This window comes from Antedon mediterranea, chromosome 6, assembly GCF_964355755.1.
Source record: "Antedon mediterranea chromosome 6, ecAntMedi1.1, whole genome shotgun sequence".
NCBI lineage: Eukaryota > Metazoa > Echinodermata > Crinoidea > Comatulida > Antedonidae > Antedon > Antedon mediterranea.
In genome coordinates this window covers 7531421-7558683 of record NC_092675.1, presented here as the reverse complement: position 1 = coordinate 7558683, position 27263 = coordinate 7531421, and the positions used below count along the sequence as shown (strand labels likewise).

Sequence of the window (27263 nt, the reverse complement as noted above, 5' to 3'; positions counted from 1 at the left end):
AAAACAAGCTAACGAGAAAGTGTGAATATACGGAAATTGAATCTCAAGATATAAATTGCTTTAAAATGGCCATGTTTTCCCGATAGTGATCGTTTACACTATCTTTGGTACAGACGTGTGGACAAGTGCTTTGCTCTTAGTTCTTTCACACGTTGTAGATAAACACATGTATCAAGCGTCGATAATATTGTGTGCTGTATTGAGGGTATACCGATCGCATCGTGGTTTTGTCTTAATATTAGTAAAAAGATAAATATTTTGGAACATATGGCGTTTCATACGTATACTACTTGAGCTTGTATTTTTAGAAAAAAATCGAAATAAAAACAAATAAATGAAAAAAAGACAATGAAATTCAGACTTGGGGCTGAATTTGGTATACCGAAATAAATATCGTGTAGGCCTACCGCATTGGGCCTGTGCCGATATTATCGTGTATGCCTACAACATTGGGTTTACTGATATTATTATTGTGTACCGATCGTGCACGAATACATTGGGATTTGTTATTGTGTTTGATGTTTGATACCGATTTTATCGAATACTACATCGGATATCACGTATCACATTGGTAATATGGATATCGTGCATTGGGGATACCGATGTTATCACGTACTACCGATGTTATCGCATAAAGCTTGTGCACAGCTAATGGCTAATATAGCACATGATGCTTGCAACGTAAAGGTAAAATAGTAACGAGTTCGGATGCTCGGCTAAATTAATAAAGAATAAAGAATAATACATGTTACTACCATGGTATTGAGTACTAACACGATCCATCATCATTGTCCTCACCATTTTCACTGTGGACGTCATTGATGCCTTCAACGACACTAACACTAGGTATAATTATCTGAATTGTCATAAATATACCATAATCTTTGTGATATCGATATGTGATTTCCATCGCCTTTGTCGTTATTGCCGTCAATTTAGAAGAGTAATTGTGTATTCATCACTAGTTAGACCAAAATTTTTTATTTTAAATTAATGAATGGATATCTAGACCATTAAATGAATACTTGTACTGTCTAATTATAGCACAATTCCGACTTTACAATAAACTTCTCAATGTTATAGTAATGTTGCAGTATTCGATTGATTAATAGCATACTTACTTGTTCAGACGATGTTATATATTCAGGCTCAATCATTTTAGGCCGACTAAACGCTACAATAACAGTCAGTGCCTAGAAGAATGAGGGGAATATTTAATTTGTTGGTAGAAAGTTACACATATGACCCTAATCGGAGAATTGTGTTAATTAAACAAGGTCTTACCTAATTAGCAGAACATTCCGTTTTCTTCTATTGTATGTGAATAATGTACAATACTAAATTGTGCTTTTTTACACATAAGTACAGTATATAATATGCAATTTGTCATTTTTATAGACACGTCACCGGAAATGAATGGCTATATAGATGTACAACGCAAACAAATGCCGATATAGTTAACTAAACTTAACATTGAAATTTCTTAATTTTGTTTGTCTTACGCTCGTGATTAATGTTTGCAGTGACAAGCATGATCAAAGAGTTTTGAGAGAAACAACCGGACAGACAAGCAGGCATACATAATATTCATAAATCGGATAAAAGAGGACGTAAGTGGATAGAAGTTTGATTCCCAAAGCAACGCAATGGGTGGTGATTTTGACCTCCCACTATGACGCAACGCAAAGACGTAAGCGCAACGTAAGCGAATTGACACAAACGAATTGACACAAGCGACAGTTTGAATAATCCATCGCCCGATTGGTCAAATTACTTGCATTGCGTTTACGTCCTTGCGTTATGTCATAGTGACCCACTGGCCCAGTCAATTGTCACACACGATCGATCATCCAAATCGGCGCTTGCTATTGATCAACATACTTGTGTCTTTATGTACGGAGAACTGAGCGTATAATGGGTTTCCCCTTCCCCATCCACATCAAGCCGAACTCGAACAATTTAAAGTGATACGGCATGTCATTTAATACAAATACCTAATAGTCTATACACAATTCTCAGATATATAAACAACATGATTGTTTCATGATTCTGTTGTGTTATCTTCGGGTGAATGACACATGATGAATTATATCGATTTCTAATAAATATGTAAAGAATATTGTACTCACTTCAAGAATAATAATAAGTAGAAAACAACATCCTTGTAAGATGAGTGCCAAGGGTTCAAGTGGAAATTCACCAAGAAGTGTTGACTGAAAAAGAATCATTTATCAACATCCGTAAAACACCTTTTAAATTGAAGAACTTATAGATTGATGATGTACTGTCAAGTTTTCGTGGAAACATTAACACATCTATATAGTCTTGAAGTTGCTGTTTTTGTCCTGTTTGATTAATTAATTAATTATCTATGTATTACTATTATAATGAAGGTGGCCTGTCCTGTTTCTGTGAAGAGACTTATCGTGTAGGGCCCTTGATAAACAGACAAAATCTTATAAAATACTGAATATTAGTAGGCCTACAAATACTATTATATAAGATACAACAATTTTGGTATTTTTGCAGTCATTTCATGATTGAACAACCTCTCTAGACCAGTTACGTACAGGTTCTGTGATGTGCTAATTAGTCCAAGCATTCCCATTAATTCGATGGAATTTAACACCAAATGAGATGCACTGATAAACAGACAACTGCCTAACTACGGGGTTTGTCATACACATCCATCAGCAAGCAACTAACCAATTATACAATGTATAAACTATATCTCGTGCTTATAAACCAAGTCTCATTTGAGGCTGGGAAATAAACAGTCAAGCCACAGATCCACTATTAAAACAAGGTTAAAATACTTACAAAGAAAGGTATAAGGCTTACAACAAGAAGCAGAATCTGAAAATAATAGATACAAAATAAGATCTATATTCTATGATAAAACATGATTTACGTTTAATGTATTACTGACTACTTTAAAATCCTTTTTTTTTTCTCTTCAAAAATTCAAGGCAAGTAAATTAGGGAGTATCGTACTTTATCCTCAACGTTGAAGGTGCTTCTATGAGCTCAGGTAGGCTATGCCTCAACATTATGTGGTAGGCTTGCCAGTTCCTTCCACATCGCCTTCACCTGTTTTTTAACCAGGTACTCATTTTCTGATGAGTGCACTGGTAGTTACTGCGGAGAGGTGGGTGGGGGAGACACATGAGGATAAGTAAAAAGATAGCCCTCGCCACTGATATAAACGTTATTGTTGCCCTTTCTACATATGCCTTGCGTTTATGATTAGCAAATCATTTATAGACATCAAAACACGTATGATGGTTGTGTTCGGGTAACTAACAAACAATAATTTAATAGAAGAGTTAAAATGGAAATTGTGTGATGAAGGAGCTGTTGAACGTGCAAAATTACTGACTCGTAAATTTAACAATTTATTTTATATTGTTTACAATAAGTAATTGTGAAACGGTTCACTAACCAACCTACGACAGTGTATATTACATAGTGAATTATAGTTGTTATTTGTTAAAGCATGTAAATCCTGTTAATAATGGGACACATTGAATATAGTGCCCGATATAGTGTCCCATAAGGATGTTCTAAAGTAGGATTGCTACTATGGGAAACTATGTTTGTTTGAAAGGATCAGGCCTACATTAAACAATAATTTAATAGAAGAGTTATTGGAAATTATTTGATTTGGATTATGCAATATTATTATTATTATATAGGCATAGAGACAATTATACTTACAACATTTAGTACAATCGCAGTATCTCCAATATTCCTCATTGTACTAAATATACTGAAAAAATAAAAAATAAAAAATAACAATAAACATTAATATTATAACAAACGTTAAATCAACCAGGTTAAAACACATTGAGGGGACACCTTCGGATCCAATAAAGTATCCTCTTAATAGGGGTATCTTCATCCTGGATTTATTTATTCATATAGCGCCTAATGAAACGCGCTGAACATTATTACCCCAGTCATTTGTTTGGATCAAACACAATAAAGCAGCTAGTAATCAGTGCAAAGTTTTGTTTTGATCTAACTGGGTTCCCATTTATACACCTGGGCGGAGAGAGGCAAAGGTAAGTAAAGTATCTTGCCTAAGGATACAAGCAATGCGACGAGAGTTGGATTCGAACATCGATCAGTAGTCGAACGTCCAACACACTACTGCGCCACACGCCCTTACTGTTGGTTATAGATTAACACTGAAACGTCCAATTCCTTTCTTTCTTGGGAACCACTGTACACATTTAAAGCAATTGCAGAATACCATTATTTCGTAGCTACAGACTGTCATCAAACTATTCTTTTCGTCATAGCAACGGGGATAGAAATTATTGTAATTGCAAAGTATGTTTAATTATGATTTATTTATTCAGTAAATAAATGTTTAATAACAATTATTGGGTCGTGGAAGACACTTACTTAATAACTGACGTCTGTTTTATCACAATAATATTTCTAATTTTAATCAAATCTTTGATCGAATAATTATCTCAACATTGTAACCAATGTATGTGTTGATTTTGTATATGCGTTATGTTCGTTAGATGTGTCGTGACTTATATTACTTAATTAATGTCCTCTATAACTCGATAGTATTAATGTAAGCCTTTTTCTTAATCTATTGTTACAGACTAGAGCCTGATATTGTGTATAGCTTACAATAATTAGTTTCCATATTACTGTAGGCCTATATACAGTTGAACGTTTACGGCGGGCGATGGGAACGCTTATTTGATGGTCAATAAAGTATGGCATGCCATTGAAGAAGAGGGCGGTGTTAAAGAAGGGATGGGTGTAGTGTTAGAGAAGGGGTGGTTGTGGTGTTGGAGGATGGGTGGATGTGATGTTTGAGAAGGAGTGGGTGTGGTATTGGTGAGGGGTGGGTGTGGTCTTTGAAAATTGAAGGGTGTGGTGTTGGAAAAGGGGAGGGTGTGGTGTTGAAGAAGGGTGGGTGTGGTGTTGGAGAAGTGGTGGTGGTTGTTTTGGAGAGGGGTGGGTGTGGTGTTGGAGAATGGGCGGGTGTGGTGTTAGAGAAGGAGTGGGTGTGGTATGGGAGAGGGGTGGGTGTGGTATTGGAAAGGGTGGGTGTGGTGTTTGAGAAGGGGTGGGTGTGGTGTTTGAGAAGGGGTGGATGTGGGTGTTGGAAAAGGGGAGGATGTGGTGTTGAAGAAGGGTGGGTGTGGTGTTGGAAAAGTGGTGATTGTTGTTTTTGGAGAGGGGTGGGTGTGGTGTTGGAGAATGGGCGGGTGTGGTGTTGGAGAAGGAGTGGGTGTGGTATGGGAGAGAGGTGGGTGTGGTATTGGAGAAGGTGGGTGTGGTGGTTGAGAAGGGGTGGGTGTGGTGTTGGAGAAGGAATGGGTGTGGTGTTGGAGAAGGAATGGGTGTGGTATTGGAGAGGGGTGTGTGTGGTGTTGGAGGAGTGGGTGTGGTGTTGGAGGAGTGGGGTGTGGTATTGGAGAGGGTGGGTGTGGTATTGGAGAGGGGGTGTGGTGTTGGAGAAGGGTGGGTGTGGTGTTGGAGAAGGGTGGGTGTGGTGTTGGAGAAGGGGTGGGTGTGGTGTTGGAGAAGGAGTGGGTGTGGTGTTGGAGAGGGGTGGGTGTGGTGTTGGAGAGGGGTGTGTGTGGTGTTGGAGGAGTGGGTGTGGTGTTGGAGGAGTGGGTGTGGTGTTGGAGGAGTGGGGTGTGGTATTGGAGAGGGTGGGTGTGGTATTGGAAAGGGGGGTGTGGTGTTGGAGAAGGGTGGGTGTGGTGTTGGAGAAGGGGTGGGTGTGGTGTTGGAGAAGGAGTGGGTGTGGTGTTGGAGAGGGGTGGGTGTGGTGTTGGAGAAGGGGTGGGTGTGGTTTTGGAGAAGGGTGGGTGTGGTGTTGGAGAAGGGTGGGTGTGGTGTTGGAGAAGGGGTGGGTGTGGTGTTGGAGAAGGGGTGGGTGTGGTGTTGGAGAAGGAGTGGGTGTGGTGTTGGAGAGAGGTGGGTGTGGTGTTGGAGAAGGTGTGGGTGTGGTTTTGGAGAAGGGTGGGTGTGGTGTTGGAGAAGGGGTGGGTGTGGTGTTGGAAAAGGGGTGGGTGTGGTGTTGGAAAAGGGGAGGATGTGGTGTTTGAAAAGAGGAGGGTGTGGTGTTGAAGAAAGGTGGGTGTGGTGTTGAATAAGGGTGGGTGTGGTGTTGGAGAAGTGGTGGGTGTGGTTTTGGAGAGGGGTGTGTGGTGTTGAAGACGGGAACGATATGATGTTTGAGAAGGAATGGGTGTGGTATTTATGGTCAATAACTTACATTGCGTGTTCCTCCCATATCTTCACAACTATCATGAACGTTATCATATAGATAATGAAGTTGTACACGTCATCATTGAAGCTTTGCCATACTTTCTAATATAGTAATTAAAAAGAGTAGGAATCATGACAACATAACAATGCAGTATTATCTTTTTGATTAAAAATTAAGAAAAAACAAAATTAAAGATTACCATTGAAATGAGTGGACGCGTCGAATAAAACCTTTTTTTTATTTGGCGCCATGTAGCCCTAATCTCTAAACTAACTATACGGAAATGAAGATTATTACTACTCTGAAATAAAAAGTACAATTGTAACATTCGGAATCTTCTGTACGGCATTATAACAAATTTCATAAATGTGTTATCGAAATCGTTATACAGTAATTTAAGAAACATAAAGCCTTGTTGTCTCCTTGGAAACCATTATAGAAACAGAAATAAGCAAATTAGTTGTGCTAACAGAACGGTATATTTTCTTACCACGTTTGGGTCATAGTCATCTACAGATGCAGACAACGGTACAATCTATAAAAAAAAAACGAGATACACAATTAAATTCGTACGCTAGCTAGAACGAAAATAAACATTTATAGATTCACTAGCAATTTTTTTTAATTGGTTTTCAGAAGCCTTCTCAGTGCATAACACACGACGCTAGTATCTCCCTATACTCACCAACCTCCACCCATCTTCAATAACACCTCACACTCTTTTTTAAGGACAAATTCAATTCAACGTTAGCTTCAAAATGAGTGGTGCCCAATATGTAAGGTTATGTGCAGTAACAAAGATTTGTATAACGAACAAACAAACAAACAGACAGACGTACAAACTCTCTCACTTATAATATAGATAAAACGGATGTAGGCCCGATCGCAACATCGCCATTTCCATCCAGCCCTTTCCCGCTCGGTCATTTGTGCACCGTGCACCGTTCACCGTTGTCAACCTAGCCTGCAGTTGCCTCTCTTTCTTCTTATTTTTTTTAATGTTACCACCTATGCCTTATTAGTTAACAAAGTCAACGTTTTGTGTCAATTTAAGTTTATTTTATATTGTAGCCTACGACGTTGAAAAACAAAACTGAGGCAGGGTCTGCCGGATATTGAAACTTCGTCAAAGACGCACAGCGTCTTTGAAACCAAGTTTTATTTGGGGTATTCAACGATAGCCCGCATGGTTATTCATATTGCGTACGGTATACAGTATATTTAAAGTCAGGCGCAGAATCATGCTTCACGAGAAAACGGAAATAATATTAGGCCTTACTTAATTTGCGCGAAAAAGTGATTTATAAGATATGACTGAGGAAACTTTAAACATTAATAATTCGACATAATATTAAGTTTAAATTCTACAATACAAAGATTAATCACATTATCCCGCGACCTTCGGCTTGGATATGAAGGCGTTGATACTTATAGGATTAACCTATTAACATTAATGTGTAATTATTGTAATGTAATTAATACTTATGTTTTTAATTGTAATTCACTAAAGTCGAAAACAAACACCAAGACAGTCGGCTCACTATGATCTGACAAGGTAAACCAACTTGTTTTGATAGTTGAGTGTCAATAGACAATGACAAATAGACGGTGCTAATGGTTGCTAAGCTGTTATAGCCCCAGAGCAAAATCAAATATTTTAATGCATTTTGATCAACCAATCAAATGAGATAAACTTTAATTAAAAATGTAACACAATATAACCTCCATTAGGAAAGCTTCAGATTTCCTGTTATATTATAATAGACAACATTATTGTTTTGGTAAAACGAAATATGGCATTAAAACGTTATGTCATTTAGTAAATTAGTTTCATAATATTTGAGACGAAGCCAATTACATGCATTATATTTACTTTAAAAAACCACAAATAAACTCATTTAATCAGGTAAGCTCTGGACATTGGATAATGATTGGAACTCATGGTTTAACTGGCCGAATTGTTCCGAGCTTATCAGATTTCTGGCCGAAATTATCTGAGATTGCCAGATTTATAGCCGAATTGATCCGAACTTGTCAGATTTCTGGCGGAATTGATCCGAGCAAGGAGAAATACGTTAATTCTCCATGATCCGACCTTGCAAGGACGTTGGCCGAATTGCTCCGAGCTTGTCAGATTTCTGGCCGAACTGATCCGAGCAAAGAGAAATACGTTAATTCTCATGATCCGAGCTTGCAAGAACGTTAGCCGAATTGATCAGAGCTTAACATACTTCTGGCCGAATAAATAAATAAATTTAAATTATTAGATAAATTTAAAGAAAATTGGTGGTATAGTGCTATGGTTTGATTTATTTTATTTTACTTTATTTGTTTATCCTGCTTTTTCGCAATTTTTCGTTTTATTTGTATTGTTCTTTTGAAGGATGCACCTTTGTATTTTAAGTGTGCCACCGATTTAAAGGTGTAAATCCAAATAAATATGAGGTTAGGCCCACGTAATCGGAGTTTACAGTACCTACTTCGTTTAAACATATTATTTGACCAAATGACTTTCCCATGTTGAAAGCATTTACTTGTGGAACAAGTAATGCATATCGATCAGTAAGGTTTAACATTTAGATTTAATATATATTTAATATTACATTTTAGATAAGGTATCAAATATTGCACACAGATAAGCGGCCGATCTATAGAGGTCAAGAAAGTGACCGTGTTCTATTGATAACATTGTGATAGTGTTTAATTAAATAATAATAAAAGATGTCATGATAAATAAATGAATATAATACAATAATACTGTATTTGTCTATGCCAGGTCACTGAATTTTGATAAATAGCAGTTTTTAAAGTCTTCACTCGCTTTGATGTTACGCTAGGCCTCCCTAGGCTAGGCAGTCAAGCAGCAACACGTATACCTGCGCTTCGCTCAAATTTACCGCAGTCATATTTTGGACGGCGCCCTCAATATTTCGTTGCCATGCGAAACAGATTTTTACTGGCTTACGAAAAACGAATACGTGTGCGTGACGTATCCGTTTTCGTTATCGTATTCGTAAGGTTGCGAAACCTCCCTATTACTGTATTTGTCTGTAGTTATGAGACATAGTTTTGAGGCAAGTACAGAATTCATTCACATTTATCCATGTGACGTATTCTCTAGTACAACATATTACAATACGATCATATCTAGTCGCTTTAGGCCATGATCAATACAATTATTAGGTTTAATTAACGTTGGTTTTTCATTTTTATTCTTATGATTTAGAAAACATTATTCGAGAAGAAAAAAACTCGACGATATGAAAAATTTGTAAGAAATTTGAAAAAAAATATAACATAATTACAATTAAAATCGAGGTAGCGTTTCTTTTTATACCGGTTATAACTATATACTCATATGTATTATACCTTTTGTATGTTTTTGCCATACAAGAAATAAAGTTTTTATATTATTAATGTGTAATACTGTCTTTATTAGTATTTTGAAAACAATTTTTAAAATCATCCAGCCTTAAGCTTTGTCAACACTGTCAAACTAGTTAGACAAAAAAAGTGTGATGTGCCCAAATATGGTACTGTAGTGATATGACATCATCCATATATGGGCACATCACATTTGTTGTCATAAAAGTTTGATAGTGTAGTCGGAGCATTAGTGTGGTAAAAGTCCTCTGCATATAAACAGCATATACCTATTGATGTTGTCTTTACCGTGTTACGTGCATCTTATAATATAGATTATGTACATAATATTGGCAATTCAATGTGTTACAAAATAAAACATTTGTACTCCTTATGTTTATGCAAACAAATGTCTAAAATAGGTCTAATGTTTTTAGACGCTACACAAATGTAATACCTCAATCCATCAATATATTAATAGGATACAACCAGGGCAGGCCGTTGCTACAGAGGCAGTGTATGAGTGGTTGTGTTTCAGAGTTCCCGAGGTCTGAAGGCTCCAGAAGCATTACATCATAATATCAGGAAATAAATATAATTGTATCTTATTGAAGTGAATAGTGAATCATCGGAGGGGAACTTTCACATCACATTGAATACCGGTATTGCATAAATTGTAAATCGTTTAAAATGTATATTGTTATTATCCAAATGAGAATGCTAGTGGTTATAACTCCTGTAAAACACAGTGACCCAACCTATTTACGAAAAAAATATCGCGACCCTGCCATGTAACGAAAATCTGGAATTGTAACTTAAGTGACCAACCACTTTATTTTACATAATTTGCTACCCTTCGTGCCCCTACAAGAAGAAGAATTACTAGAAAGACTTCTTGATTCCGATTTCTGGATGCAGAGAGATCTAAATGTAAATCTGCATGTGTTATTGGATAAGGAGTCAACAACAGATTTATTTTTATTTTATGTCTTTGGGCAATGTGGGCAAAGATTACCAATAGTAAATTAATCACTGTCCTATCAGAAAGGTGGTAATCCCCCTGATACAGGGGCTATTTTGTGAACCAGTTAACCCCAGTAACCCGCTACTCTTCTCAAATAATGAACTGGGTTCTTTAAAGTGCACACAGGTTATAACTGTGTACACTGAACCTACGGTTTATAGTCCACTCTTCTTCATCATTTGCCACCCTTCGTGCCTCTACAAGAAGAAAAATTACTGGAAAAACTTGATTTCGACTTCTGGATGCAGAGAGATGTAAATGTAAATCTGCATGTATTATTGGATAAGGAGTCAACAACAAATGATAATGTCAATGTTAATTTTCCTCGGAAATCATAAAAGACAAATATGTCAAATATTACGAGTTAATAATGGATTGGACTATTAACGTGCGAAATATAATCAAGGAAAATGGTATTAGTCAGATAAAGGTAAGGTAATAAACATAACCCGTATCTATTTTTATCTAACTAAACCAATGCTCTACGTATAAATAGCTACCGCTGGTCTATGTTTTAGTAGTGACATTGAAGCGTGGTGGTTGATATGCTTGTTTATATACCAATATAGAGTGGGTTCGAATCTCGGAGCTTTCACAGTGCCTTACGGGTGGGTAGGCCTGTACGCTTTAAACTTGGTTCCCATCAGATGACGCAACGCGTCGGATGTTTAGTTGCGACAGTTCCCTGCGTGGCGGCATGATTTAGATGTAATCTTCTATAGACATAGCGTGCGGATATATTATTAAAGTAAATATTTATATTAATATAATGAATATAAATATAAACTGGTACAGTTAAAGAGAGAAAAATTAACACCACAATAATACAATGGTAAAGTCATATTGAGGACAGCAGGACTACACGCGTTAACGACAAACAATCGGACGGCTGATGTAAAATAATTATGTAGGAGCAATGGTAAAGACAAGGTGGTAAAGACCAGGTTGCAGGCAAACCGTTTTAAAATGTGTCACACGACACAAAAAAGTGAGTGTGGGGAGATTATCCACTTAAGTCCCTATTCTGTCACATGTGTTTAAACAAAGAGGCATTAAAACAATGGAAAATAAACGTCATGGCAATATTTTGTTAGAATAGTACCGTAAGTAATAACTATTTATTTTTTATTCAACTTTATATTTTTATTTTTGCGCTATATTAAAAATCATCTTCCATACACCCAACATTTATCGTTTTCTGGAGATTTAAAAAATGGTAATATCAGGCTGTACAACTACTGAATTTTTGTACATTTATGCCTAACCAAATACGTTATTTAAAAGTCATGCCTATATGTAGTAGCCGAGCTTTAAATTAATCACGTCATACGGTAATGTTAGATTAATGTTGTTAAATGTAATGAGTAATATTTTTACAGGCCATACGATAATGTTTGTCCAGACTCCTTTATTCGCTTGTTCGATCCTACTGTCAAGGTCCTTGTATGATTATTAACATTCGCGCCCGATAATCTGTATCATGTGACATCATCTGTCCAGTATTAGGAACATTTCTTAATACAGTGTCACACATCACGGATAGAGGTCACACTACAGCGCAACGCAAGCAAGTTTACCAATAACTGTCGCTTGTCATTGGTCATTGCGTTACGTAATGCGTTATACGTTGTCCCTAGTATGGGAACCAAGCTTTGGGCCTATGGCCTATGATATAGTGGTCACATTATTATTATTATGATACTATTATGATATTGTGACCATATTACAGAACCTTTATTACAAATTGGCAACAAAGACTCGAAACAATTTAAACTTTATGACTGATGATTTTTTTTAATGTATTATTTTATTTTATTTAATCTAAACCTTCAGCGAAAAAAAAAAACCCGCTACTAACAGGTTTGATCAACCACCACCATAAAACATACACTATTATATATAATAGAAACATGCAAAACAATACAAAAAACAGCCAAAAAACATTAGCATGACATAGGCAAATTGATTATGCATTTATTTATTTATTTATTTATTTATTTCGTTTTCTTTCAGTAGGGTAGCCCTCTCAGTAATAAAATAAAACTGCTCTTCCGAGGGGCCCTACGGCACATTTAAACAAACAACTTAAACTAAACTTAAACTAAAACTTAAACTAAAACTAAACTTCAATGCATGTTCTCATTATTATTATAACTTTTATACCATATTTAAATATATTTCACTGGAACCATCCTAGACCACCGGCAACAATAAATGAATCTTAACAAGTGATTTAAAACGGTTATAATTGTTTTGTTTTCTTAATTCATAAGGTAGGCCATTCCAGAGTGAACTTCCATAATAAACAAAACTACGTTTGTATATTTCGAGGTTACATCTGGGCAAATACAACAGATTATTTTCATAGTTTCTGGTTTGAATATTGTGTACACTACTAATATATTGCAAAACATCACATAAGTATGAAGGTACAGATTCTTGTAAACATCTAAATATTGTACAAATTGTATGATATTCAATTCTTGTCTTAATTGTTAGCCAACCTAAATCATAATGCATTTGTCTAACAGGAGTTTGAATATCAGCACCTAGTATTAATCGTGCAGCTCTATTTTGTACCCTTTGCAATTTTAAAATATGGGCGTTTGAACCAGTACCCCAGACTGTTGAACAATAGTCAATATGTGATAAAAATAGAGCATTGTATAATCTTTTAATAATTTTAGGAGATGTAAAACTTTTCAATCTATAAAATAGATGTAGAATTTTTGATAGTTTTGCACATATAGAATCAATATGTACTTTCCATGAGAGTTGTTCATCAAATGTAAGTCCCAAGTATTTAAACGTTTGTTCATTTGTGAACAATGAACTTCATTTTAAAAGAAACAAGCTCATTACAGAACATATCAATGTTATTGCAGTTTGAATTATTAAAAGTACAGTATACGATAGAATGTAAAAACATTCGCATGCTGTTACATTCGACAAGGCTACATACGCGTGCGATCCGGTACGTTATAGGCCGTGTTTCCGCAGTAAAAAATTAACCGATAATTAATCGATACAAATTAACCGATAATTAACCAATAAACTGCCTGTGGAAACGGGGTTTAACCGATTCTACTCGATAAAAATTAACTGATGATTATCTCATTCAAATTAGATAATTGTCGAATAAATGCGTTAAATTGTTAACCTTTGACCTGAAGGACAAATTATTGCGATGTGATTGGGTCAATGACAATCATAATCAGAATTCAAGACATGGTATAAAACCATGGAGTAATAAAACGGACATCGTTCGGTGCATATAGCCCTAGATTAAAGAAATAATGAATCTAATCTATAAGACAAACCCGTAAAATCCTTCGTTGTACCGCGTCGATGCGATCGGCCTGACCATGGAGGAATTATTTAAATAAATCATTTCACCATGGTCTGACATAATACATATTTTAATATGGACTTCGATTTGTATTTTGAGTTAATTAGTTGTACTAATATATAGATAACTAATTATAGTGGTACCAGAGAAGAGTTAAATTATTTCCATGGTGGTATTAACATTCATTTGGTATTCGTTAAAGGAAAACGTTTTTTAAAGAAACAAATCAAATCGATATTATATTTTGGGGTCACGCCCGCTAGTGACCCATTGAAACATCGTGTATGTAAAAAGGGATACAGATGGAAATGTTTGTCTTATATTTTTCAAATGATATGTCTGAAGTATAATTATACATTTATTTGGAATGTACTGGTAGGAAAAACTGTAAAATAGCATAACCTGTTGCCCTCCGTGCAATCATACATAAGGGCACTTTGGTTGGGGGAAAAAAACCCGATTACCCTTTGTCCAGAGTCATTTTCATCTATTATTTAAATTTAAACTACTGTATTGCTATTTGGTGCAATCATATATACGGTTGAAAAGACCATCGCTCTCATAAACGGGGAATTTTTGTTTACCTCCCATGCGGAATCTGAAATATATACACTAAGGTGGGAGGCTGGATGCAGGATGCATGGGCCTATGGTAACCACAATTAACAAAAGAAAAAAAAACTTATATTAATAATAACATAATAGATTAAAACAAACTAAAGTAAAGTATTTACTCGAGACTTATCCTGCCTTTAATTATCTACTAATATTATGGTACAAAACATATCTCAAAATTGTAAAATGTTGACAATAAAGTAGACTATCTTGTATCTTGTAATTCTGTTAAATGCATATTCATAGTTTTTAATTTGATATTTAACTTTAAGAGAGAATAACTAAATAAATTTTACATCATCTTTACGTTTATCTGTTTTCTTTTGTAAACACATTTTTATAAATACAATAGATAGTAAGTAAATAGTTCATTTACAACTTTATTTGTCGTTCCAACAAAATAGTGTTTAAAAGGTTATCTCTTGTATTTCAGGAAAATATTTTTTTTTGCAATTCATTTGTTAAATCGTATCCATACTGGTTGGACAACAGTACATAATACTAACATAATAATGTTGCTCATCATTCCCAATACTTATACCACAATTGTCACATATAAAACTCCTTGCTAGTTTCCAGATTTGTAATCATTTATTACGAGGTAGAATTCGATGCAACAACTTATAATTAAACTGGGCAATGTTTGTGTTATATTTCATGCAATTTACACGGTTATTCCAAACTTTATCCTAGTTTATATCATTGCCATTTAGCTCCAAAACCCATTTCATTTCTTATATTAGAGCAATACTTTTGTTAATGATCAAATGATTATAATATTGTTTTATTGTTCAATAAAAAGATTTATTTTGAAATGGTCATTTTCTTTCATTATAAACAATATTATAACAATAACCAATAATCAACAATTATATAAGACCATTTTAGGGATCAAAATTAGAAGTTAAACTTATCTCACAATGATCCCCAAAAAAATCTAAGATATTGCTAAAGGTTAAAAATATAAAAATTTTCTTTCCCAGAAATGTAAATTGTTTTCTAAATGGGTAATCTTTTCAACCCAGTTCTTTTCTATACATATTCCGATAAATTTAAATTAATAATAAAATGTCTATTGTCCAGGTGATATTCAAAGGTTTGAACATTTTATTTTTATTCGAACCTATATCCACATGCCTTTGGTTTAACTTGTGTTTAACCTTAAATCAAAGGCATCACAAAATGCTTCAATTTCATCAAAGAAACAGTGGTCCAAGAGGTAGTCCAGGGGATATTTTACCGGGGGAGGGGGGATTGGGGAGGGGGAGGGGGAGGGGGGATTGGGGAGGGAGGATTGTACTGGATATTCTTATACATTTTCTTATACTAAACTGACTTTAATTTCAGTTTGGATTTTTTTCTCACTGTCCAGTTATTTTGGTCCTATAGGCATACGCCACAGCGTTTCTCTATGAAATCATTACGGTAAATAATTGATACATGCAATTATTTAAAACGAATAAATATGTTCATGCTTAGGCCTAAAGCATAGGACTAAATTAACCTATTTAATTAGGTATAATTAAAGATTATTATAATTAGTAGCATCTAATTAACCATCTTCATTACTTTATGCATTATGAATTGTCCTGTCTTAACATCAAGATTTACCCCGGGGCGTATACAAATCTGCCAGGTATATACAGAAACGTGCGTTATATTGTTTAATAACAAACATTGTAGACTGGCCTGTCGTGTATACTAGGATAAAATAACAAGACTTGTGTTTACGTTATCAGTTCCTCTCATTTTAAAACCTGTCCATTCTCAAACATTGAAACTGTGTTAAATATATTTAATTATTAATAAGGACTGTTTACACGCGATATGAATTATCTTTAGAACTCAGTCGCTGTGAACTTTTGGTTAAATAATTATACTATTAAATATGAATGACAGATCAACCAAGCATGCGTCACCACAATCCTAATTATTGATATATTATATTATATGCCTATAATATCAGTTATAACATTATGTGTTGATTGACTAGACTTGTTCATGCAGTACACAATTTCTCATGTGTAGAAGTACCGTATGTTAAACCCGGCCGCTAACCCAACACCATATTCCAAATTAAATATAGTATAACAATTTAACAAATACAAATTAGTATACTAAGTACTATTATTAATCAATATGGGTGGTAGCTAACAGCATGGTTCATGTAGGCCTGTTTATGGTTGTACGAACATTTTGTACGACATTTAGGCCTACAGTACATCATTTCTCCCGTTTAGAGTAGGTTAAACATGAGAAACCAACACCTAACAATCCTTATACAAATTAGTATACTCAATTCTAGTCAATATGGGTGTTAGCTAAAAGCATGTTTCATATAGGCCTGTTTATGGTTGTACGAATATTTTAGGCCTACAGTACATCATTTCTCCCGTTTCTTAGAGTAGTTTAAGCATGAGAAACCAACACCTATCAATCCTCATACAAAATTGGTATACTCAATACTAATCAATATGAGAGGTAAATAAAGCATGGTTCAATAGGCCTGTTTATGGTTGTGTTTACGAAATTTAGGCCTATACTGTACATTATTTCTCCCGTTTCACGTGAGAGTAGGCTACCATGAGAATCTATATCAATCCTTATAAAAATTGGAAGGTGGCTAAAAACATGTTTCATGTAGGCTTGTATGGTTGTGGTTACAAAATCAAGGCCTATATACAGTACATCATTTCTCCCATCAATCGTTATACAAATTAGTAGGCCTATACCGAATACTAATCAATATGGGAGTAGCTAAAATGCTGTTTACAGATCACGAAGGTTGGTACACGTTGGTGTAGTGATGACTGTGCGGAAAGAGGTGCACTTCACAATCGCTTAAGAACGCTCTTAGGAGGGTGTATAGTCACCTGGGGGAGGGGGGAGGCACAGCATTCGTAATCTCGTTTTAAAATCCAATGATAATTATTTATTGGCCTTTAAATTGGCAAGTTGTATTAGGTGATTCATATCGACTCTCTTGCCAGGTCAACTCACTTTTCAATGGCCCGAAAACCTTCTTTCTTAATAAAATTGTTAGTTAATTGAAAGATAGCAGCCTGTCATTCTGTAATGTCTATATTAATACAGTAGCTTGGTGAGTTAGATAGGGAGTCAAGAGAGGTGGGAATATATTTAAATACTTTATGTAAATGTCAACCCTGTTTTTAAAATGGTTCAGTCAAATACATGATGGCCTATACAAGATCCGACTGATATAATTAAATTATACACATAACTGTTTGATTATTTCCTTCAGTGCTGGGTATATATTTCGGGTTTCGTTACTAAACGGGTTTTCTTGGCTTATAATTAACGATCTAGGCCTTTTTGTTTATATCTAAATATAGCATATGCCATAGCAGGAATGTACTTAAATTACTAAAATTATAATTTGATTTTCATCAAATCATACAATTTGAACTAGTAAATTAAGGTACCACTCTAGTAATATTCGTTATACGTAGATCATGGTACAATAAGCTAAACGTTCGGTTTATTTATTTTGGTTGATTTGATCAGGTGGTAGCCGATCTGTAATCTGAATGTTTTGTTCGACTGGTATCGATTATATGCTATACATTAGAATTGTGCTTTGACAACACGTCGGACGTACAACCATCGTTAATTTGAATGGTATAACATACAATACTATCTTAATTCCTCCATAATCAAAAAAGCTGCAATGTATTAATCAACGGAAGTTTCATCTAATCAAAATATACATAAATTAGGCTTATCACTATAAGGAATAGCCTACAATGCCAAGTGTTTCATTCAGGAGGATCGATTACTTATTCATTAATTAACCCTTTTGTAAATGAAACAATGTGGTGACCTAGAAGTCCCTAAAGCAAGCAACTAACTATAAGCAGCTAATTCTCCTTCAAACATTATGAATAGCAATAACAAAATCTGCGCACTAGAGATAACAATACTTCAACTACAAAAGTCATACATCCACCGTCCACCTCTAAAAGTTAATTGATTAGATTCAAATTCAGCAAACAGTAACTGCACCTGTACTGAAACAAACTGAGTATTATCTTGCACAATAGTTTTACAAACTTACCATAATAGTAATGATGATAGTAAAGACTGCGTCGCTGAATGCACATAGCCGATCTGGTGATAAGAACCTATGAAACGAATTCTCAACATTTTTAGGTTCTCCACATGGGTCTATAGTCTCTATGTTAACTTCATCCATAGCAGTGGTGTTTTCATTCAGTTCGAAGGCTGGATTGTTTTTTCCTATTTTTGTTGTTGCCTCTCCTCCTTCTATATCATCTGTTTTAGTTTCTTGGGTAGACGTCATACCGATTGTTTGTTTATGTGTAGCGCAGCTGGGACGTTGACCAATGGTTGGTTTTGTATACGCTAGACTGACTAACTTAAACTTAGACGTTCAGTGATGTGTAAACATTTACTGTGCGAATTACTATGCAGTGATTATATAAAAGAAAAGGAAGGCCAGTAAAACTAATAGTGTAGAGGGCGCTATAAATGAATAAGCTCGCGTAAGGCTGATTAGGCCAACCAATAGGAGACATTTCAATCTTACACCGGGCTTCCGTATAGTATTTACCCGTACAGTCTAGTAATCCTGTTGTTTTAATTTCTGTTCCCTCTCACAGCGTTACATTTGCCATGGTAGGTAAAGTAAATTATGCCGGTACTCATTAAAAATGTTCCTAAATACTCCAAAAATCATATTAAAATCACCCCGCGTCAATATAGGAAAATTAGCGCCACCAACGGTTTATTATGATTCTATACCAACTAAATAATAATTTATTAGTAGATGTTTTGCCATATCCCTGTAATAAACAGCGGAATTGTACTCACATATTATCATTATTAATAAGTTTACCAAAACAATTAGGTTAATTTTAAGTTTAAATAAACAAATAATTGTTTTAATATAGTATCACATTCGTGAGCTAATAAGACATTGTATTACCTCGGAGCCATATTTGAAACCATCGTTTTTGCTCAGATTGAAAACTTAACCTAAAATCAAATAGTTTTCAGACTAGGTAAATATACTGTATTTAAATGATGAAAAGCATTTCTCCGGCAACTTTCAGCCTTCCTGTGTAGGCCTAAATGAAGGGACACATAGTAAGAGCACAAATCAAGGTAATTAAACGCGCGTGCCATAGTGTTTCTTCGTCACAAAACAAGGAAGTGAAGTGACTCCACATGACGAACGTGTGCGTAATACCGTTTACGTTTAATACTATTATCTAGATAGAGGAAATTACGGTAGGCCTACGGTAAACGGAAGGAGACGGTAACTGTTCTGTTGTGCATACGTGTTTATCGGCACTGTATTTGGTTGGTTTTAACGTTCGTCCTTCGTATCCAACATTCACAAAAAGACGTAACGTGGGCATAAATGTTTTAACACAAGCTGAAAAACTGAATACTCGTTCAATATCATAAATCAAACGCCCCAAAGTATATCGCTTGAATGAATTGTTTTATTCTATAATTTCATTTGAAACATTCCAGCCATTCGTCCATATGTATGTATCCGTCTTCATTAGTGTCGCAAGACTTGAGGAAAGGGACAACACAAGGCTGGACGGCAACTAACGGAGCACGGACCGGGATTAGTTCTGAATCACTTAACATTCTGGAAAATAATTTAAAAAAATACAATTTACTTACAGCTTTTAAACTACCACATTGCGTACCGCGAGAAGCCTTTTCACTTCGCAAACATCTTGCAATGTATTTGTATACAGTATAATACTTGCTTTGTATATCTATCTGTTTGTTTGTTTGCACGAAAATGTCCACAATTTTCAATTTCTTCCTAAATTTTCTTTTTCCAAATAGTCACATACCATGCCTATTGATTTTCATGAAAATCTAAATATTGGTGACGCGACAACAGCTGATTAAAATCTCGAGTTATATTTACCTTCAACATTAGCTGAAATAACAAATAGCACGCACTCTGTCGCTTTGCCAAAGATTTGATCTTGCCAATTATTATGTTGTACGGAAAACGAACTGATGCGGTTTCCTTGAACAACTATCATTGTAGGCCTACTATAACTACTAACTAAATACTATCACTATAATCTTATTCTTAATACCATACCTTTCTATATCATCCTTTAAATGCATATATGCTTACCAACCGTACGTTATAAAGTAACTGTATTGATTTACCTGTTTGGGGCCGAATCGTCCAACATATTAAATCGGTATCTCAGAAACTTCATCATTCGCTTAGGTGTTTTCTTCTGTGATTGGGGTGAATCAAGTAAAGATACCGTTGTCAGCTCTAAAGAGTCCCGTTGCGTGAGCTCTCCCATACCCATGTAGAACCATTGTTGCAGCAGAGAGGGCATCGCCAGTAGATCGGAAGGAGAGCACATCTGCTCAACATCTGTAGGGTCAGTTAATAAACATACAGAACAACAATAATATGGGTTGGTGTAAAAAGGCGATCAAAGCGCATAAAACAAAGCTACCAGTGTCTTTTAGTGTAAAAAATAAGTCATCTAACCTATGGACTTAGGTTTAAACCATTTAGGCTAATAGAAACACTCTTAACATTTAAAATTCTCCTGTAAAGAAATTCAATATGTATTGAGTGAAATATTAGTATTTTTTACGCAATACAATTGACTAAAACGGACGTCTTGCAGCAGTTCAATGAAAATACGGAATACGAACCTAAACAAGAACCATAATAGTCCAACTCAACGTCAGCTAATATCTTTGGAGTCAGACATTTTCTACGATAGAACTCGCATTCGCTTGGGTACGTTACGTTGGCGCTGTCACAGATGTTAGTCTCTATTTCCGAACCAGTACAGAATTCTGCGCATGTGCACGTTGGTTCGAAGTTTTCGTTTAATGCGCAAATCTGTCCTTGGTTACATTTCATGGTACTGCAAGGATCTAAAAAAAAAATCAACTAATAATTATTGTGGCCATAACACTCATCCCACCGTTTAAATGAAATAGACTTTAAAAAAAATAAGTTAATCGATAATAATTAATCAATCAATATCAATGAGAAACTGAAAGGGCATTCCAGAGAGCGCAAACCTCGCCAATGCATGACATTACGTATTCCCATATAGCTACGAAACCGTCCTTCATAATCTTATGAAAATTGGGTTTTTTAGTATACTGCTAATAACAACTACGGTACCGATGTAGCCATAACAACGGCAGGGGTTCGAGGCTCACTCACTCCATCGTTCTGGTGGTAGAACGAGTCTTCTCGGATAAGGACTATAAACCGTAGGTCCAGTGTACACATCTAACTCGTGTGCACTTTAAAGAACCAGTAGGCCTACATCTTTCGAGACGAGTAGGGGTTTACCCCGGTGTATTAGTACATCACAGCCACTGATCACCAACTGGGCCCTCTGGGAGACCAGTCTTTGACTGAAGAGGTTACCCAGTATAAATATAAATTTCAATCCAATTCAATTCAATTCAACTAACAAACATAGAAAGAAACAAACAAACAAACACACGCGCTCGACCACATGACCTCTCGCCATTCTGACGGAAGTAATAATCGTACATACTTTTGATGAAATTCTTAACCTGCCTCTGTGCTTCTTTCGTGATTTCCTTACCAAGTTGTTGGTCATTAATATCATTTATGTTGTATATTTGCTGTTCCTTGGTATATGTTAACTCATCAAGAACTGCTTTTGCCTGTTCAGATGATAATTTACGCGGCCTTTGCTTCTAAACAATAAAACATACACAATGTTGTTATTTTAGTTTTGGAAATCACCAAATACAGGGCCGTAGCCAGGATCTGTCAAGGGGGGGTTCGCACACTAAGTATTTGGGTCACCCCCACCCCCATACCTACCCACCCCAGTACCTACCCCCCCCCCCCCCCTGAGGCGAAGCAAATTTTGTTAAATGACACCCCTAGATGGCCGGAAAAGACACTCTCATGCAGCATGCTACCAATGAGCAAAACGATCGTACTTGGACTCGTTGCTTGTTGCCGTATGTTAGATGCGCGTGCTCTGTGCGGAACCGCCGATTGTTTGATCATTTACTCGATATTTTTTTTTGCGTTCAAGTTCAATGCGAACGTACGTCTAGGAGAAGCCCCGAAAAAAGCACACTGGGTGAAGGCAAATGCAATTCTTATTATAGCTCTATCTATAATATTTATTTACAGCAATTTGTTGAGGAAATTAAATATGCTAATGTAAATAGGTGATATTGATACATTTGAGTACGTATAGAAAAAAATAATCGGATGTCATAATGTGAACTACAGTACATGATACCATAGATATTATAGTGTAAAATATTAATATTCACTATAATCCTCTATGATACATTATACTTCATAGCCACACATAAATACTGATGTATGTCGGAAGGCTATATACTTTATGCATGCTGCCTGACTGCCAGTGATCTAAACAATTGGTACGCAGTTGTCTGGCGGTGTCCTTTGTACGAATCGTACGAATCGTTCGTTCGTCCCCCAGCTCGCTGTGAGACGCGTCAATATCATGTTACATGCAGGGACCAAACATTTGTTTTTCATGTTAAAATCGGCAATTCATTTGTAACTCTTTACAGACTATATCACTCGAAGTATGCTCATACAGGGAAGAAGGTACTGTATGAGTTATTCCGAACGAGTTTACGAATTTTTTAATTTACGAACAACTTTTTGTACTGTGGGGCACGTATTTGGTTTTTGGAGATGAGGGTGAGGTATTGGGCATGTCGGGGATGGGGGTTCGCAGTCAGTTAAGGGGGGTTCGCTGTAAAGGGGGGGTTCGCCCGAACCATAAAAACCCCCCCTGGCTACGGGCCTGAAATAGCCTACATTTTCAAGCGTTCTCTAAAAAAATAAATGGTTCGGAATGTTGTTATTTACAATATTGGTGTATATCTAAGCATGATTTCTCACTTAGACACACCGTGCGGATTTAGGCGCAACGCAAGTTAGTTGCCCAACACTCGATCGATCCAAGTTGACCAACACTCGATCGATCCAAGTTGACCAACACTCGATCGATCCACTGTCGATTGTGATTTGTCAACTAACTTGCATTGCGCAATTTACATCCTCGCGTTGCAATGCATATAAACATTCTTTACAATTGCGGCCTTTAATTTAATTTGACCCATGAGGGCAATTGGTGGGCCTACAATATATAAACCTGTGGCAATGTGTTGATGTATGCATTAATTATAGGCCTATTATTAGTACCTATTTATTATTACTTATTTCTTCACCGTATGCACAACATTTAGAGATATTTGAAAATAAAATACAGTAAGAGTAATCCACATAATAACAGAAATAATGCATCATTGAGCTTTCCTCTTGTTTTTAACTCACGCAGTTGTTTATTTCTGATATTGATTTACACCATGATAATGGCATTACTGCTACAATATCATTATTTTGATTATTAATTATGATTCATACGATACTTGGCCATGCGGAAAAACTTACACACAGCCACAGCATGTGTTAGTTATCAACACATAACACTAATATTACTAGTCTTCAAATTAGTTTGTTTTAACACACCTAGTGTAGTGTATCGCAGCGTGTTAACTTATGTGTAAATTAACACCACGATTATCACCCACTAGGCCCGGCGGGACAATAAAAGCTTATTTTAAGGCTAATTAATGTTTATAAAATGACCTCAAGTTACCAATTGGTAAATTGATTATGAGCTTTATAAGACCATGGAGAAATAAGTTAAAATAAATACATTATCTAAGATGGCCGAAGACTTCACAGTGATTCTGAAACAACTAAATGATCAAAAATCATTAATCACAGAGCTGCAAAAGAAAAATGCTTTTCACTGATAAGACTAAGAGTAACTTCATAAACACACACTCGATCAGAAATATACTCAACAATCACGAATTGCTTTATATAGTATTTGTATCTAGATTATAATTCTTATTTTGTTACATTTATATCTTTTATCATTTTCTGAGACGGAGTGACCATCCCAGGACCATTGGGTCATTTTGATACGACATGTGTAAGTGGATATACGTATATACAATACAATAGCCTAAATCTGTAACGTAACAAACTACACTCTCTTAAATAGATTTTAACGTTGACATTATTTACAGTAATACTAAATGTAGCTTTTAAATAGGATATTTTATTTATTAAGTTTCTATGAATAGGATACTCATTTCTAATTCAATAATTAAGATTTATATTCAAATCCTAATTTTTAATTTTACATAAATTGTTATCATATAAAAATAAACGACATCGTGACGTTCTTAACATATCATGAATCACGAGTCTTATCTGGCTTGGCATTGAGGGAAAATAAAGTAGGCCAACATGAAAGGGTTAAATTTAAGGTTAATTAATAACAGTGCCTGATTTGCTAATTATCGTAAACTTTCAAAGGCACAAATCTCTAGGCGACTGAACAAGGGGGAGTTCCTTTAATATCAATTACAAGGAGATGAATAGTTTGAAGATTACAACAACAAATGCGAGGTTTTAATGGGTATAATTAAAAGCACAAGTCAAGCTAGACAAAATGATTATTGAAAACATCAGCCAAAGTTTATATACAAAATCTCCCACGTGTGTGACGTATACTAACGAATAACACGTCGCGCCGTATCTTTGACCAAGAATCATGTTATTTTATCAATTTTGTTTGATGGGCCTAAAAAAAAAATGTATTCAGTCAGAATGATTACATATAAAAATACATTATTTGGATGATGACATATTTTAGTTCATTTGCCAAACTGTCAACTGTTAATTAAGTAAACGGGAGGATCAGTCTGACTTCGTGTCTCAATGTTGTTAAACCAGGGAGTTCTACAACTCCCTGTTTAAACCTTCATCATACACGGTAGAGAATAAACATCGTACATGCAAACAATTGGTATTATTTATTCATAGAAGGAATTGGTTATCTCTTGCACCACGGATAGTCAACCTCGAAATGCACAGTGGCTACTTTTATCAGGCCCATTAAAGTGATTGGAAAGTGCCAGACAGCCAAATTAAGTCTTTTGTTACACATTGACGGGTACTATTCGCAATTCTGATACACAATGCATCTTGTGTAACAACTAAAAAGCACGTTTATCGTTTATTTGTTTACGCTAATACGATTTACGATGATGTAAAGTGGCCTAATATGAGTACTTATATACCATGCTTCACTATCTATAAACAACTTTACACTTAGCAGGGAGTTTCACTTAGGTAAAGGGTGGTAACGCACGTACGCCTTGGTTATGGGGGAACTGCTTTAATATGTTTTATGTAATGAGAAGTTAGTGATAATTGAATGTTCAGTCAAAATTACAAAAACAACCCTAATTCATAACCTGATAGTTAAGCTAATTTAACAATGATAAAAGTACTCGTGGAAGCTCTTTGATTTCACATTAATTGTCGGCGCATTCGTCGGTATGTTTTTTTTTAGCACGCAGATAATCATAGCCTATCTCCTTGAAAAAATGCGGAAAATACTTACTTTTGCAGAAGCTAGGCAGATAAAGAATATCACAGTAATTAATAATTTCATTATACTATAACCTTGCTGGTATTCGATTAATTCAAAAACTTGATTACAAATCACAGTAATCTGTGAAAGCTGTCCGATGGTCGTTACACGAGTGACTCGAAAGATCCTGCAAGTTATAAGTTTTACCCCCTCAAGAGTTTTAAGTTTCAAGACTAATTGTGATTGGTCGATTCTGTTCTTAAGTTCTAGATAAAACCATTATTGAGTAGGTAAGTTTATTTCTAGTAAAATACAGTCCTGTATATTAAAATATGAACGAATATAATATTTAAGTTACTTCAGTGATTTTTTTTGGTGATATTATGTTTTGATTTGTTTCAAAATTTTACCGATCTAAACCTGATTGTTTAAAGTAAATTAATCGAGTCAGGTAAATATTGACAAGGTACGGTATATACACTAGTATGTTTGATTAGTTTAATATCGTTGATATAATTATGTTATATCATTTATTTCATTTTTAATTAAAATGGGTATTGATCTCAAGATTATTTCATAAAAATTTATGTTCTCAAACCAATACCAAGTGACATTAAAACTTAGTGTTACACATTTTTTTTTAAAACAGAACATTTTAATCGTAAATTGTGTTACGATATGTTATGTTTCGTATTTATTTGTAATTAGGCCTATGTAGGCCTACACTAATATAAATCAATGTATAATTTACAATCTGAACGTTGAAATTAAACAATGCGCTTGGGCCTTATGTATGATATGAATTGATATTGTTTTATTTTTTTTTGAAAAAGTCATTAATTCATTGCTATGTAGACCTTTTAGTTGATCAGAAATGTATCAATATGTATACTAATATAATTATTTGTCAGAAATTATACCAGATTATGTCATTGAATTCCATTACGGAATTTAAATATTGAAATTAAATATTTCATTTCTAACAATGTATGTAATAACTGAATATCTAATTTAGATATTAAAACTGAATTTTGCATTAGGTACTACTACGCTTATCAATTAATTAATATTTACATAAATGAATATAGTTCAATGTTTTATTAACCATGAACTTATATTGTGACGAAGCCGACCGAACTGCTGAGCTAACAACAGGTGAATTTCGATCCGTCAC

At 35.1% G+C, this 27263-nt stretch overlaps 2 protein-coding genes across 2 annotated transcripts; both read right to left on the bottom strand.

The window, feature by feature from the left end:
• Nucleotides 1-608: 608 nt before the first annotated feature.
• On the bottom strand, nt 609-19014 carry LOC140051951 (endosomal/lysosomal proton channel TMEM175-like). Its single transcript, XM_072097307.1, has 8 exons — nt 18676-19014; nt 6741-6785; nt 6257-6351; nt 3718-3769; nt 2821-2856; nt 2130-2213; nt 1122-1193; nt 609-716 (listed from the first exon to the last, which is right to left on the bottom strand). Exons 1-8 carry the CDS (start codon nt 18919-18921, stop codon nt 609-611), a joined length of 738 nt encoding a protein of 245 aa, XP_071953408.1. The 5' UTR covers nt 18922-19014.
• Nucleotides 19015-19415: 401 nt separating this feature from the next.
• On the bottom strand, nt 19416-26273 carry LOC140051675 (SPARC-like). The gene is made up of 5 exons (XM_072096963.1): nt 26120-26273; nt 22169-22334; nt 21300-21527; nt 20790-21009; nt 19416-20244 (listed from the first exon to the last, which is right to left on the bottom strand). Exons 1-5 carry the CDS (start codon nt 26168-26170, stop codon nt 20103-20105), a joined length of 807 nt encoding a protein of 268 aa, XP_071953064.1. The 5' UTR covers nt 26171-26273; the 3' UTR covers nt 19416-20102.
• Nucleotides 26274-27263: the final 990 nt, after the last annotated feature.

Bases quoted from the DNA above. Each gene is read 5' to 3' on its own strand.
- LOC140051951 (XM_072097307.1), bottom strand. From the start codon at position 18,921: ATGACGTCTACCCAAGAAACTAAAACAGATGATATAGAAGGAGGAGAG. The intron at 3,770-6,256 runs GTAAGTTATTGA...TTATTTTTTCAG, and splicing joins ATATGGGAGGAACACGCAAT to TATATTTAGTACAATGAGGA. The intron at 2,857-3,717 runs GTAAGTATAATT...TATTATTTTCAG, and splicing joins CTGCGATTGTACTAAATGTT to ATTCTGCTTCTTGTTGTAAG.
- LOC140051675 (XM_072096963.1), bottom strand. From the start codon at position 26,170: ATGAAATTATTAATTACTGTGATATTCTTTATCTGCCTAGCTTCTGCA. The intron at 21,528-22,168 runs GTATGTACGATT...TTTTTTTTTTAG, and splicing joins GGTTAAGAATTTCATCAAAA to ATCCTTGCAGTACCATGAAA. The intron at 21,010-21,299 runs GTTCGTATTCCG...CTGACCCTACAG, and splicing joins CTATTATGGTTCTTGTTTAG to ATGTTGAGCAGATGTGCTCT.